This window comes from Vipera ursinii (assembly GCF_947247035.1).
Source record: "Vipera ursinii genome assembly, chromosome: 2".
NCBI classification, from domain to species: Eukaryota; Metazoa; Chordata; class Lepidosauria; order Squamata; family Viperidae; genus Vipera; species Vipera ursinii.
Genome location: NC_139513.1, coordinates 121,602,512 through 121,618,934, shown reverse-complemented (window position 1 = coordinate 121,618,934; position 16,423 = coordinate 121,602,512). Strand labels below are relative to the sequence as shown.

The window sequence follows — 16,423 nt, the reverse complement described above, 5'->3', positions numbered from 1 at the left end:
CACACACACACACACACACAGAGAGAGAGAGAGAGAGAGAGAGAGAGAGAGAGAGAGAGAGAGAGAAAGAAATGCTAATGTAAAGTTGATACGATCTAAACCAGGGGTTTAAACCACAATAGCTGGCTCAGGAATTCTGGGAGCTGAAGTCCATGAGTCATAAAAGAGCCAAGGTTGCCTACCCCTGATCTAGACCATTTATGACGTTTGCAGAGGAGAAGAGATTGGGGTGATTTCTGCCTCTGCCTTTTCCTCCCTCATCCCAAATACTATATATGTGTCCTCTAGTCTGTGGGATGGTTAGGTCTCAGCTAGGGAACCTGTGGTAGAATGGTCATCCTGAGTTACTCTTGAACTGTTCCCAGGCCATTCTTTTGCAGAATGTCCCTTCCCTTTCTGACTTGCATTTCCAAAGTTCTTGAATATTTTGGCTTTTTCATTTAATGTCTTGAATTTGCCTAAGGAGCTCAAGGTCTGTAGCTTTTTGCCAGTGCAACATCCCTATGAGGTAAATCAGGCTGAGTGTATCAAGACCAGTGAGTACTGTAAACTTCATAGATGACTGTGATCTGAACTTCAAACTTGAGTATGCCCATTTACAGTAGCACAACTGGCTGAGGAATTCTGGGAATTAAAGTCCACAAGTCTTAAAGTTGCCAAGTTTGGAGACCCCGGTCTAGGCTCTGAAGCTAACCAGGATTAACCTTTAGCCCTATTCTAGGGCCATGGTCTAGACTGGAACCCCCTGCTTTCTCGTTGCAGAAAAAAATAATGCAAAGCATTTTGGTACTGTTGCCTAGCAAACTGCATGGATATATCCACAGGGTCATCAGAAGTGACTCAAAAGCATTTTTTCCCCTTTCATTCCCACTTGTTTTCCAAAATTCTGCCTCTTACATGTTGGCTACATTAAGCCTATTGCTATAGAGTAGCCATAGATCTTCTCTTTGTGGTTTCCATGTAGTTCATTTTAGCGATCTAGTTTAGAAATACCAGGCTGGACAGAAAGAGGTCACGTCTACCGCTAGAACAATGGGCCAGTCACTCGTATCAAGAAACCAGAACTCTCATTTAGCAGGAGCAAGTGAGTTTCAACTGGTATTTGCCGTATAATTATTCTGCTTGTTTTCTCTTGACAGCCAGAGCAGATAAATCATCTCTTGCTTCATGAGAGGTTGGTTTAGTGTTGCATGCAAACTGGTACCCTTGTCTCCTTGCTTTCCTAACATGCCAGTTATGTAAGTAACCTTAGCTGGAACAGCAGAGTATACCAGTATGTTTTTCTCAACCACAAGACCTCAGACCTGATCAGGGTGTATGAGAATTGTGTGGCAGAGTTTGGGATTGTTCTGCTTCAAAAGGTTGTTGGAGGTCAGTACAATATTTTCCCTGCCTTCTATAACCAGTCATTTCCAGACTTTTACTTTTGGCATTAAAAGTCCATCAGACTCCATTCTAGTAAATTTGGAATCAAAGAAGCCAAATTTCAAGTGCTGGAACTTTTTTTGGGGGGGTGGGGTGGACTCTGCTTGTCTCTGCCATTTGAAAGCCACTAAAAAGGTACTTCAAAGAAACAATTTGCCACATTTTTTTTTTAAAAAAAAACAACCCTGGGGTTTCAGTGCTAAAATCTGATTACATAACTCTCATGATCATAGAAGGAATATTGAGCAAGATGCTTTCTTTAGAACAGCGTTTCCCAACCTTAGGAACTTGAAGATGCGTGGACTTCAACTCCCAGAATTCCCCAGCCAGCTATGCTGGCTGGGGAATTCTGGGAGTTGAAGTCCACGCATCTTCAAGTTCCTAAGGTTGGGAAACGCTGCTTTAGAACACCAGTGTTCTCTCCTCCTCCACTACTACCATTCATTCTCCCCCCCCCACAAATTTGGGTGATAAAACACAGATCAGATGCTTTTTCTCCTGGGACAAAAAAATTCTGCAATCTCTGGAATTGTTTGAAACACAGAGGTGCCCAGAGAATGGGTGAGGAGATGAACTGTTGGAGCAGAGTTGAGGAAATCAGTCCAATCTCAATTACAGTTTTGCAGAAAGAGGGAAGAAAAAGCAAAGCAGTTTGTTTATTTGGTAAAGTTATGCTGGGATGCCATTGGTTGGGAGCATGGTATACATTGCCCAAGGCTTAGCTTGGCCATTCATCTACTCTCTGCAGAAGGTAAAACATTTTTAAAGAATGAAAGTGTCTTTCAATTTGTGGATTAAAAGGATTTTAAAAAGGCATCTTTAGTGAATTTGACTATTGGAATGAAACTGGTATGTTTAAAATGTCAATGTAAATAAGTAAATAATGTGAGGTGATAGATGCTGAGATTGTTTTGAATCTGATCCAAGCAAAACTGTTATTGCTTGACAAAATGAGTAATGGGCATCTTGTGTGTTTGTGGTAGTTGCCGTTTTTCTTTGATGTAGAAGTGGTGGTGCATTTTAGAAGGAATGATGGCAGCTGTCTCCATCACTATTATCAGAACAGAGGTCTATTCTTTTACCATTGCTATCAACCCCAAAAAACCTAAATAGAATTTTTTTTTAACTTAATGCCATTCTGGGAAAAAACTTTCCTTGTATGTGCCTAACAAGCAAACAAACAAAATATAATATTCACCCATGTATATATTGACCTTTGACAGCATAAAGCTTTTTTGTTTCTGAGCGTTGTAGTGCGCCTGCTCAGAGGAGTTTGGGTGGTGACGACCCATTGTCCTGTGTCCATGTCTTCGTTCCCAGCAATCATTCCAGAGATATGGAAGCAATCCAAATATATCCCTCAAGACAATTTTCTTGTTCTTCTTCCCTTTTCATCCTGCTGGGGTTAAAGAAAAAAAAGAGTAAAGGATATGCCAAATATATGGAAAATTAAGCTGAAACCCTACATTGCTAATCCTTTGATTCCTATATTTAAAAAGCTGTGGGAAGAGTTGGAATCTCAGAGAAAGCCTCTTCTGTAGTTGGGTGTTTTTTGTGTGTGTGTAAAATGGGCCTATAATGTGGGATGTTTTCTTGTATCTGCTAGCATATTTTAGAAGGTGCATCTAATTTTTGAGATTTTTTTTTAAGGATTTCAGATCCAGATTACTGGGTAACTAAAACAGCTGTCTGTTGAAAAGGCAAAGAAGGCATAGTGTGCCCCTTAATATTGTTGTTGTTTAGTCGCTGTGTCTGATTCTTTGTGACACCATGGACCACAGGGGATCAGGCCATGTTCCCCTGTCCTCCACCGTCTCCCTGGGTTGGTGACACTTTCTAACCATCTCATCCTCTGCTTTTGCCTTCAATCTTTCCCAGCAGCAGGGTCTTTTCCAACGAGTCCTCTCTTCTCATTTAGTGGCCAAAGTATTTGAGTTTCATCCCTTAATATAATGTGGGACAAAAGCCTCTGTAAAGATTTTACTTGCCCCCTATGTATGTACTGGAGCTCCCCAGTATAACTCTCTCTTTTCTTATGGGATGATCAGGATCTTAACATTCAGCTTGCATCCCGTGATTATCTGTGCTTGCAGCGGTTGTCTTCCTGTTGCATATTTTTCCATTGGACTCTTCTGAACATTTGTTTGTATCCTTTAATAATAACTAAGGTGGTGATGATCACGATGCTGCTTTTCTTAAATATTTGGCTTTGCTTGAAGCCATAATTAACTACCTAATGTTAAATAGGTCGTTCCTCATAGTGGGAAGGACAGCGATTCCATTAGTCTGCTTAGCAAATCAGAACTAAGTTTCTAATAAAAGATCATACAGATTGCCTTGTGTAACAACTGCGTAAGAAGAACATTTAGGGCAAGGAGGAGGTTACACTGAAGACTGTGTCACAACTATAGACTTTTTGAATGCAGAACAGGCTGTTCTGGAAAAGAGCACAATCCATGCATAAGAATAAGAGTTAGAGAGCAAGAATCAATCCAGGCCTCTGACATGGCGTGTTGATTCCTACCAGGCAGACATAAAAGACAACATGGGTGATCCTACAACCTTTTGGCACTGGTTTAGACTGAGGATACATTCAGTTGTCTCTCCTACTGGCAGACAACTATTAAACAGAATGATTTCAAATGTATTTGTCCCTCAATAGAGGAAGAAAAATATTTCCCAAATATTTATGTGCAAATAGCTGATCTGACACAGGATACCATGAATGGTCTGCACCAGCCTGCCTTAGATCAGGTTGTCTGAATTGCTGAGAGTTTTTCCAGATATGGCATTTGAGGATTCCACATGCTGGAAAACATGGCCATGTGAACTGGAGATAACAGGAGTTGTAGCCAATATAGTTTTGTTTTGTTTTGTTTTATTATTTTATTTATTAGACTTCTATACTGCCTATCTCGCCAAAGCAGCTCTGAAAGGAACCAAATTCCTCAGACTTTAATGCCTTGTTTTATATATGTAATTCATGTCTTCCTTTCTCCAATATAAAACACCAAATCTACCCATGGGAAAAATCCCAGAACTGACATATTCCTGGGAACTTCTTTCCTTCCTTCCGAGTAATGAGGTTGTGTGTTCTTTGCTTTCTCTTCCTTTCATAGGAAGATCAGTAGTAGTCAGGATTGCTAGGTAATATGTTTATATCATCCAGCTCCAATAACCGCTGGTGGTTTATAATACCGAGAGAGAAGGCTTCATTTTTTTCTTAACAATTCTATAATTAAGATAAGATAAGCTAATTGGAAGCTAAGCAGGGTCAGACCAGGTTAGTAGTTGGCTAGGCAATCTTCAGAGAATCACTGGGTTGTAAGCTAGACTGGGCATTTGAAAAACATTTGCATTGCTGCTAAGGAATCTATGTGGCCGTGAAATCACTAGAAGCTGAACTCAACTTGAAGGAGATTATCTTTGCAAACCAGGCAGTAACAGAACCAGATAAATAAATCTGATCATATAAGCAGGAAAAAAGAAATAAATCACTGTTACATGACATCTGACACACTTCGGCTTTATTCTTCTCTGGGAGACACTTCATGAGATACAAAATTTGGTGTAAATAAGCCACACAATGTTGATGAGTGAGATAGCTCTGGCAGGATCTGGGCCCAATCTTCTTGCTGGTGGAGTTTTCTGAGTGCTTTAGCTTCTCCAGAAACCTCACCGATTCTGTCACCGGGCTTGGCTTCAGTATCTGATGAGGTTGAAATTGCTGTGTGGGAGATTGGGGGTGCCAGTTTCTCCTTTCTTCTGGACACCGTTGGTGTGTGGTAAGAGCTGTCATGTTCTAACCTTCTTCCTGTGGTCCAGAAAGAAACCTGGGTCAGAGTAGCAATTGGAAGTGACCCAGTCAAATAGAGGAATGCTGTAAGGGAAGGCTGCTTACAATATGTGTTCCTGCAAATGTTATTGGAACTATTAGTAAACATTCAACTGGAGCTAACCTTGACGAGTCTTAATTAGCCCCAAACACCAAATTGCTTCCCCTTGTAAACATCCCAAGGGACAATCACTTTTCAGTGACCTTCTACTGATTTCTGATGTTCATCTGCCTGAAGGTCAAATTGTTCTTCTTTGTTCCTGTTGGCATGTATGGTATACTTTTCAGAAAGGCCTTGCTGAAAAATGAATGATTTTTTTTCCTGACTTGAATTATGAGTCTATGTTATGTAAACGCACATAAGCATTTTATGTAATGCAGTTCTGTACAAAATCCCAGCTTTTGTTAAATAGAAATCTTATGTGGTACCATGGAAATACATTACTGTATATATATATATATCAGAACGTTCAGTTCCAGGACCACCCATGGAATGGGTGGAGAGAAGGTTAAGAGACAAAGTGCCCCCAACCTTGAAGAAAGAATTTGAGAAGTAATTGAACAGTCCTGGCCTTTGGCTGTTGTTCCCCCCCTTCCTCCATAAATAGCACTTGCAGGCAATGAGAAAGGTAAAATAAACTAGAAGGGCATTACCAACCCATAGTAGTAGATAATTCTTTCCTCCTTCTCTACTGTTTTTTGATCTTGGCTTATTAGGCAGACTTCATAAGCAGTTGTATTGCTAATATTTCTGGGAGTGTGCACCAAGCTATGAAAGCCAGCTTGTCAAGGACACAACTCACTCCTCCAGAGAGCCCAAATTTGCACTATTGGATTGCAGGATTGCTGATGACAAGACTCAAATCTGAACAGATGCTGATCAAAAAGAAATTGATTTGGTGACAATAACTGAAAACTGATACCCCAAATGCCTTTTATGTTTCTCTACTTTAGAAAGAGTTGAGACCTCGTCTCTGCCAGATGAAGAAGGGTCCCAACGGGTACGGGTTCAACCTCCACAGTGATAAGGCAAAGCCAGGCCAATATGTCCGGGCTGTGGATCCAGATTCTCCAGCTGAAACTTCAGGGTTGCAGCCTCAAGATCGTATCATTGAGGTATGTATTGTGGGGTACACTGTTTGTTGCAAATGAATTAACATTTGACTAATCTAGACTCTGTCTTCTCAAAGGGAACTGATTAAATGTAACTTGTGATCCAAGAGTTGTGCCAGCTTAGCCATTTCTGAGCTTTTCAAAATCACCTCGTACACCTCACTGTTTTTAAGCCAAATAAATTGCCAGTGAAATTGGGGAAATAAAATATCCATTGTCTGATTTGAGAGTAATTACAGTATTGTTATATAGTATTTCTATACCTTGCCATAAAGAATGCAACCGTGTCTTTCCCAAATATCTTTACCTTGCAAATAACTAGAAGTCTAAAGGTGTTTCTTGTCTGACACCGTTTTCTTAAAGGTCCTTGTAAACTATCTTAACATAAATTAAGACCTTCTTTCCTGGGCTCCTCTCACTATTGCAATCTCACTTAGCAGTAAGGTTTACCTTCTGGCATAGGAGCTCAAGAGCTCCACCTCCGTGATGCTTGTTTAGAACCTTCAAATTGTCATCGCTGATTACAGCACCATCCAGCAAGGCATGTCCCTGCCCTGAGGAATTTGCCAATTAAATTGGGGCATGGAAAAGCAATAACAGAAGACGTTTGGGTCAAAGGTAGCCGGGGAAGACTAGGCTTACGGTTTAAAAGAATATCCTTGTGTCTTAACATTGGTTTCAGCATAAGCGTAGGCCTGAACTTCTTGATGGACAGTGTAATACGCACAATAGGATATATTGGATGTTGGTAACCCAGGCTCACTTTCATGCCAAATAGCCCCTTTTAAAAAAATCAGAGGGGAAATGCCAATGGTAGGGAAGTTATGACCAAGTCTGGGAACCAAAGCCGAATAGATCTTCAGCACTGGGTCATTTCACAGAAAGTCCTTTTGAAGGGCTAAATTAGGCAAAGATAACTTTGCTACACTGTCCAGGGATTAGTAAAGGAATGAGATTTTTCTGAAGCAATTACCATTGGATTGCATAATCAAAGGTGTCAGGCGTGCATGGCTAGAAATGAAGCTACGCAACACTAGAGATATGTGACATTTTATACAAACTCCCAACTACATAGGTGCTTTCACAGCATGAAATTCTGTTGCAGTCTTTAGGACGAAACGAGCAAGAATGGCACTTTTTGGAGGATATGAGTTTAGCCAAAGGGAGTGGAAGGTTAAGGCTAAGAAGGCAAGTCCCTATATTGTGACAATGTGTAAGCTAGAAAAGAAGAAGTGATAAACATATACAGCTTCTACCGTGTATAAATTACAGACCCATGAGTAACTTTCACTCCTATAAAAAGTTAAGGATAAGGCTACAAGTTCCATAGCCCATTATTCTTATTCATATTATTTTTACCTTACAGTGTGCTTAGTTTAGGCTTCTACCTATCAACTGCACAGAAAGAAGATCCAGCAACTAGGTTATTTATAACTTCAGTATGTCATAAAACCAGGTCTGGGCAGTCTTGATTGGTTGGTGTTGTGGGAGCACTGGGTGTGTCTTTTTTGTTACATGCGCAGTTTTGCATGTGCCCAGTCATAATGCTTTTTGGGTCCTAGAGGCATTCTTGCAAATAAAGATTATGAGAGAATTGGTACTTCCTATGCAGCATGCCGGCTACACTTCTATTATGTTTTAATTAAAAGATCCTTTAAAGCAAGATAAGAAGTTTGCCAAACGCAGAGGGAGGTATCAGAAGGATGCTGATGCTTGCATGCCCTGTGTTGCTGACCCTGTATTGAATTATCAAGCTAGCTTTGCGAATGGACAAAGGGCAGAGCAGTGCTGCAGCATCATAATGAATGTGAGCCCCATCCCTTTTCTCCATGTATTGCAATGTTGCATGTACTGTATGCTCCCAAAGGGGAAGTTGGCCATCACCTTCATTCTAAAAAAGCAGCGAGTTGCTATAGATCAGGGGTCCCCAACCAGAGGCTGCAGCCCTGTACTGGGCTATGGCCCATTTATGCACAGTTCCACTTGCGTGAGCAGCAGGTGAATGCGCATGTGCACCTCCATTTGCGCAAGTGGCAGGCCTGTGTGTCTGCCACTCACACCAATGGAGCTGCACGCACACTTGCCACTTGCTGGGAACCATCCTCTCTGCCCCCCCCTCAAAGTCAGAAAGGTTGGGGGCTGCTGCTATAAATGCCACTGTGGGAAACAAAATAGGAAACCTTTTAGCTCAAAGTGAAACTAACATAAGGGTTATAATATGCAAGTCTTATACCCAGATCTCTGACAGTGCATTTTGTACTTTCTTTTGAGACTACCTTGAGTATAAAATTATTTGTAAAGACAATAAAGATGGGATAAAAGTAAAAATAAATAAATAAATATAGCTGATTTTTTTGTTCTCTGCTGTTAAGTCATACTGACTTATAAGAATGACTTAAGAATAGTGAACAAGAGTAATGGCATCAACTAAAGGTCAGAGCTGGGAGTATCCACTTTCAGTCCAATTAAAATTCTAATATCTGTTGTAATTTATTTTTTTATGGTTTATAGATTGCCTTCAAGCACATGGGTGCTCATTAAGCTCTGGGTACTGCCAGGTTTATAATTGCTGTTGCTGCAGTCCAGCCATATCCACTCCTGGCCTGTTTGCTGTGTTACACAAGGCACTTCTCTTTTAAGATAACAATGTGGCCTTATATTCTTGGTCAAAATAGTCCCTGACCATATTTGTTTAGAAATTCAAAAACCTCAAACATGGTACTTTTGAATGATAATATAATCTGCAGCAGAATTTAACAGCCATATTTCCTTCCTTCTTGAACCTTCAGATAAGGCAAAGTTGGGCTCATAGTAAAATCTAAATATAGACCAGTGTTGTGTTTTTGCACTTCTGAGCAGTAGCTTACTTTAAATTAATCCAGTGACCATTTTCAGGCATGGAAATGGTAAGGAATCATTGATGGATCCTATTGAAAGGCCTACCACCAGATTTAATAGCTTCCATAAAGATAGATATCCTAGGATCATACAGCTGCTCTTGAATTACCCTACCCAGGCACTGGGTTTGATAGACTGCATCTGTTGTTCTGATGTACTTCACCCTCTTGTGTGGCCCCCTGAACTTCCTTGGAAATGTATGGGAGACTTTTCATTAAGAATGCTTGTGTTTTTATTGAACAACTTTCAGTTAGAAATCAGTTTGTCCATCTGAAGTGATCTGGTCTTCAAAGATTAAGGTCCATTGACCTTTTGGAATATATGTGAGGGATTAATGTCAGGTATAAAGAACTGGGTATAAATGGAAGTGCAGCCCCTTGAAGATAGAGCAGAGCCCTGATTTTGATCCACCTGTTTCATGTTCACATAGAGTGCTAAATTTGGAAAGGAAATGAAGCTCTAAAGCAGTCTTTCAGCTTGGTGTTATTTTGCTCAAAACACAGACTCATAACCCAAAAAATCCCTGTTCACAGAAAATGTTAAATCACTAAAACATGTTGGTTAAGGATGGTGAGAATTATAGCTTGATACATTTGCGGGGTACCAGATTGAGGAAAATTGTTTGAGGGACGTTTATTTCACCAAAGAAAAGAAAGGCCTTTACCATATGTAATTCAGTTAAACATATGACAGTTTTAAATATCTTATGACTGGCAAAAGTCTCAGGTATGATGATTTCTATTGCTTTTGTGGGAGACAGGTCATAGGCTTTATGATACCGTATAGTCCTGTACTTGCTGTTGCTGTGGGGTGCTTCTGATTGTTGTGGGGTGCATGTCAACATTTCTAAAGTCTCAATATTGTTGGGTGCCTGCCTGAATATGTGTTTCTTTGTTTGAGCTCAGAACATGTTTCTTTCCTGGCAGGTGAATGGACAATGCATGGAAGGCAAGCAACACTCAGATGTTGTTTCGGCCATAAAGTCTGGTGGAGATGAGACCAAGCTGCTAGTGGTGGATAGTTTAACAGATGAATTCTTCAAGAAGTGCAAAGTCATCCCCTCTGAAGCACATGTGAAAGGTATGGCATCCTTTTGCTAAAGAAAATGTGGTGGTGGTTTGGGTGAGATTTAAAGAACAACCCCTTCCTAGCTAGAGATGCTGTGGCGGTATCTCTTTACTCTCCTACAGGGGTCTTCAAACTTAGCCCTTTTATGACTTGTGGACTTCAACTCCCAGAATTCCTCAGCCAGGCACCCTGGCTGAGGAATTCTGGGAGTTGAAGTCCACAAGTCATAAAAGGGCTAAGTTTGAAGACCCCTGCTCTCCTACCATCTTGTAGGAGATATAGGAGTATAGCCAGCCGTACCAACAGGCTGAAAAACAGCTTTTATCCGTGGGCTGCTAGGCTTTTAAATGGGATATAATCTCTGTGAATTTATGCAGAATTGACTTGGGAGGCCGGTGTGTGGTGTAGTTGGTTCACATGGTGTGGTAGGATGGAGGGTTTCTTGTCACTGTGTGTTGGGGGGAGAGAGCACGGGGGGAGGCTCAGCTAATCTCAATGTACACATGTTGTACTTTGACAATAAAGGTTTATTATTATTTTTTATTAGCATGGGCCCACTGGATAGGCTACAAAAAGAGCCCCTGACACTTCTCATTTTCTCCCTTAGAGTCCTATACCTAACTAACAGTGCAGTGTAGCTATGTCTGAGTCTTGAGTGGAAATAACTGATCTCACCAGAAACAAGACAGAAATTAGCAGTCCTTTCAAACATTAAATAAATCCCAATAATGCAGAATGGCCAGGAACAATGTGCTATGTGAATATCCTTAACAGTTTCTGTATTTGACATAAAAGAACTAAAAAAGAAGTGGGAGCATCTCACTGGCTCATTCAGAAAGACTGAGCTCATTGTTAAATGAGTTACAAGATGTCCTTCCATCTTTAGGAATGTAAGAAGCTGCTTCATTTTGAACCCCCCACTTAGTTTATTGAGCCCAGAATAATGGATACAGACTGGTAGCTGCACTTCATGGTTGAGAACAGTTTGCCCAGCCCAGGGGTAGGCAACCTTGGCTCTTTTATGACTCGTGGACTTCAACTCCCAGAATTCCTGAGCCGGCTATGCTGGCTCAAGAATTCTGGGAGTTGAAGTCCACGAGTCATAAAAGAGCCAAGGTTGCCTACCCTTGGCCCAGCCCTTCCTCAGGACAGTCCTGAAGGGACTGCAGTTAGGTTTTTCTGTGTTCAAAGCATTTGCTGTACTACCGAGGTGTATATTTTCTTTCAAGTAGAACAAAGACCCCCCTCCCCCCAACTTCTGGGTTAACATTCTGAAATGCTGGCCTGGTTATGCAGATAAATGAATGCTAAATTTCATATAAATGAAATCAAATGTTGGATATACAAGTCAGAAGGCCTGTCCCTGAAAAGCGTGCATTGGTAATTGGGAGCCAGTCTTGGTAATGCCTGGCTCCTTTGCACACAAATAAGAATCTTTCTCTATTCTCCTTGCTCTTTACACCCAGACAGAAAATAGAATTTTCCTAAAAAAACAGAAAGACATTTAAGCCATACTGGTTTAATTGATTGTAACGAACTAGCACAAAGCATGTTTGAAGCACGTCAAGCTATCTACCCTTGCATGGGGTCCCCAACATCTCAGCAATGAAAGGATAAAAAAAACCAAGAAGGCGAGACACATGCCAGCTCACCCTTTTCACATGTTCTTGGCACTCAGATGTCAAATTAGAGCTTGTATTGTTGTTGAGATCTGCTTGCCTCGTCTAGGGCAGACAACAGGTTTGCGGCAGGGGCTGCTGTGCTTTGTAATCTTATTCTTTGACTCGTGATAAAAACTGGGAAGTGAGGGGAATGTTGCTGCCAGCATTTTTTATTTGTGTTCTTTGGGGGCAACCATTTCTGGATTAAGCTGGCAGAGTCATTGTACCCCTGTTTTAATCTTTATTTCATCAAAGCAGCAGCAGCATCAAACATCACACTGGCAACATTAACAATGCATTCATAGGTGTCAGGAGTTCATATGACCTGCAGGTTGCCCATCCCTGCTCTAGATTCTCGCCTTTGAAATGTGGCCTTAGAGTTCATGCCCGGCATACACTAAAGGCTCCCCAAATCATCTATGTCCCGGAGGGGCAGTTCCCTCTATCTCTGAACAGGATTAAAATTAGTGGATGACTGTGGAATCTGCACCATTGAAAGATGTCCAAGGCACCATGTATGTAATTCAGGCAGATTTACAGATACTGTATATACAGTGATGGAACTTTAATTCTGTCCATTACTTGCTTAGACTTTTATCCAGAATACATTCTTATCTGTTTCTCTCTATACAGTGTAATTCTTGGACTAAAAAACTGTGGAAGGAAGGAAGGAAGGAAGGAAGGAAGGAAGGAAGGAAGGAAGGAAGGAAGGAAGGAAGGAAGGAGTTTTTCTGAGGATCCTCATATGAATAACTCTTATAGGTAGTCCTCAATGTATGACCACAGTTGAGTTCAAAATTTCTGTTGCTAAGCAAGACATTAGTTAAGTGAGTTTTGCCCCATTTTATGACCCTTCTTGTCGAAGTTATTAAGTGAATCACTGCAGTTGTTAAATTAGTAACATGGTTATTAAGTGAATCTGGCTTCCCCATTGATTTTGTTTGCCAGAAGGTTGCAAAACCCCCTGACATTGCAATTGTCATAAATACGAGTCAGTTGTCAATTGTCTGAATTTTGATCACGTGATCACAGGGATGCTGCAACACTCATAAATGTGAAAAATGGTCATAAGCCACTTTTCTCAGTGTTCTTTTCAGTGCTGTTGTAACTTCCAACAGTCACCAAATGAGCTGCTGACTACCTGTACTAGATTATACAAATAGATTGATTGACCTTGGGAAGGATTTTTGTTCTTGTGTGAACAAGTTGGAGCTATGTGTGTGTGCAGAGGCCGAAGAGATTGCTGTCCACTTTAACTGCACCATGAGTTCTGGCCCTTATTCCTTTGTGAGGGTGTTTTTTCTAGCAAGACCACATTCTTCCTCTTAACCTGTAGTGTCTTGTGCGGGTTCCCGGTCAATAAGGACAGCAGGCTCGGTCGATTTCAACTGGTTTATTTCATCAGCTTCAGGAACGTTTGACAACGCGTTTCAACCCCTTTTATACTGAAGCCGGCGAGCCTTCGCCCAATCCCAGCCGAGGATTCTCCCGCCGCTTGTGTTCTTAACCAATCAGCGGTAACCGCATGTTGAGCTATCAACTCGCAGCTGTCTGAGGGAACTGTCAAACCTGCGTTATCAAATCGCAACTGTCAAGTGAACTTTTAACTATAATACATTACATAACCCACATAGATGCTTTTTGGTTTTTGTCTACAGGAGACTTCATTTATGGAAGGGGGAGTAGAAATAGTTCTAGAATTCAAAAGCAATCCGTATAGCAATTATGTCTGTGTGGTCATGATATATTCTACTTCAAAGTTAATTGAGCAGGAAGAAGTAATTCAGGGGATGAGGTCTTTTTAATGGTAATTAAATAATACCATAATTTACCATTAACTAAATATTAACAGCTATTATAATGCATAATGAGGGAATGCTTGGATTTTGAAAAGTGGCTAGGAATGTCTTATTTTAGCACATCGCCCAATCCATTTTCTTACCTGACATTATTAGAAACAATTAAATCCTTCATAAGTATGTGGCAGGGGTCAAATAAGTTTGGCATCCATATATAAGTGGAAACTGTTTCCTGGTACTCAGAAAAAGTAGGTTTCTAGGTTAAATATACTTTTAATGATCACAGTAACCTATTTTTTAAAGAAAGGAACATCTGGGGAAAGGCATCTGTCCTGGGCTTGAGTCTTTTGTGCGTGCTTTGTCTGTTGTGTTGGGAAGAAAGGAACTGGATCAGCAATCAAATCACTCTGGAAATGTCAGGATTTAAGATCTATCTCTACTAGGGCATGTACAAGATGCCATCATTCATGATTCCACTTCACAAGGCTCAAGGAAAGGACTATCTCAAATCCTTCTGCTCCATAGAGAGAGGAATACAGAGTAGTTTTGAAAGAGAGAAAAGTCCAAAGAGAAGAATCCTTCACTGCCAGATCATTGAATCAGAGGAGTGAGGCATGGGGAAAGAAAAAGCTTTGCGTTGCAGTATTGACATATGACCTTCAGGGAACTTCCAGCAGGCAGCCTTTTGCCAAAAAAAAAAAGTTCTGTTTTGCTCAATAGCTCTGAGATGAAAAGGGCACAACAGTACTGCATCATCTAATTACTGAATTATTTAAATGACTTTCAAAGGCTAATTATCAATGTATAACAACCTGAGCAGTTCTACACCTCTTAGTTTGCATGGCTGTCTAGCACTGAGTCAGTATGTTGAACTATCTTCCAATTTAACATTTGGGACATATATGTATATACAGTTCACTTCTGTTTTGTACTAGGACCTAATTAATCGTAAAATCATCACATTAAACATTTTCTCTTGGCAAGAAAGTTCTCATTGGGAATCCATATTGTGGAAGGTTCATAAAGCAGGAGTAGCCCAAAGCTGGACCAAAGCTGACCTTTATTACATAATTCATTCACTTGTTTTAGAGCACTACAGAGCTGGAGATGTTGTTGCTCTGCACTGAATGAAGATTTTTCAAGCGTTTGATCTCTCTCCATGTGATGCATCCTTAAATCTCTCATACAACATCTTTTTGAATTTGGATTGCCTGCTTTGGGATCCTACGAAGGGATGGCTATCGGTGGCAGAAGGAAGGAAACATTTCTGGAGCATCTGTGGGACAGGACTGCTATCAGTTACCCAAGAAAGAGGGGCAGTGCTGTCTGGAATCTCTTCATCCATTTAAACCTTCTTCTTCAAGATATAATTTGTTGCTTGTTAGCAGGTGGCAACACCTAGTTGACGTTGACTGTTCTAACCAAGATTCGGTCTTGATTGGTCCTTGGCAAGGAAACCACCAGGAAATCCCTAGGCTGAGAAGTTGAAGAATCATCCTAGAAAAAGGCAACCCATAAGATGCTGTCTCTCTTGACTCCCTAAATCAGCCATCAGTAGACACAGAAATAAACCATACTTACACACCATTCAAAAAGCTAAGAAGGAAGCAAGTCTATAACACATTCCTTCCAGCAACCAACACCCAGATGAAGAGCGAATAGCACTAGACAAACTATCAAACAGTAAACAGCAGCCTCATCAAGAAACTACCAGGGAGAAAATCACACACCCAGCAACACTGGCAGGGCAAACTCCTGTTTATAAACAGGAAGCAAACCTCATACTTACCAGCATGATGACGATGTTCTCTAATTGGGTAACAAAATGTCTGCATGCAAACAAACAAGCTCAGAAGGCACCAAGGACGCCACAGTTCAACCCTGAGCTACAGATAGCCTCTTCTATTGGACAGGTGGATAGCACTTATAAAGTATTCTAAATGGTTAAAGAGAAGTTTTCATCTTCAGACACAATGTCGGTAGAGCAATTTCTAATGCATAGAACAGCAAAGGCTTGACACCTACACTATTTGGAAATATTTGTGGTACCGGACAGAGTAAGCTCAAGTCAAGCAAAGAAGAGTGTATGCATGGTGATGATGATATCCCCTTCTTGGTTCCATCTTATTGCTCTGGAGGTGGATGGGATGGGCTGCAAGGAGATTGTCTGTACTCTTAGGCTGTGCTTGCCAATTGCCCAGAGCTCAAAGGAAGAGATTGCTAAGGAGTAACCTGAGTGAGGAGCTGAAAGATCTGGATTCTTTCCAAGGGTTTTTTGTTTCCCCTTCTCCAGGTGCCTAGCGTCCTTAAGCTCTGTGTCTACTGCAAACCTTGTTCCCAATGTCTCAAAGGTGCTTTTTCCAAAAGGCAACTAGACTTTCTTGGGGGGTGGGGGCGTTCCTTTGAAAATGTTTCACTTCTCATCCAAGAAGGTTCTTCCATGCTAACAGTTCACCAGTTAAAACTGAAGAAACCTCTCGGATAAAGAGTGAAACATTTCCAAAGAAAATGAAAGGAAAAAAAAACTACAAGAAAGTCCAGTTGCCTTTTGGAAAAGGCACCTTTGGGACAACCAAGACCTGGATGATTGAGAATCTCCATAGACACCTTATTCCTAATTTTAG

At 40.9% G+C, this 16,423-nt stretch overlaps 1 protein-coding gene across 1 annotated transcript in view; it reads left to right on the top strand.

The window, feature by feature from the left end:
• Positions 1–16,423, top strand: part of NHERF1 (NHERF family PDZ scaffold protein 1) — a 71,451-nt gene that overhangs the window by 40,147 nt on the left and 14,881 nt on the right. The window contains exons 2-3 of the mRNA XM_083353141.1: positions 6,215–6,376; positions 10,198–10,351. Coding sequence (XP_083209267.1) covers positions 6,215–6,376; positions 10,198–10,351 — 316 coding nt within the window. The remainder of the gene's footprint in view (positions 1–6,214; positions 6,377–10,197; positions 10,352–16,423) is intronic.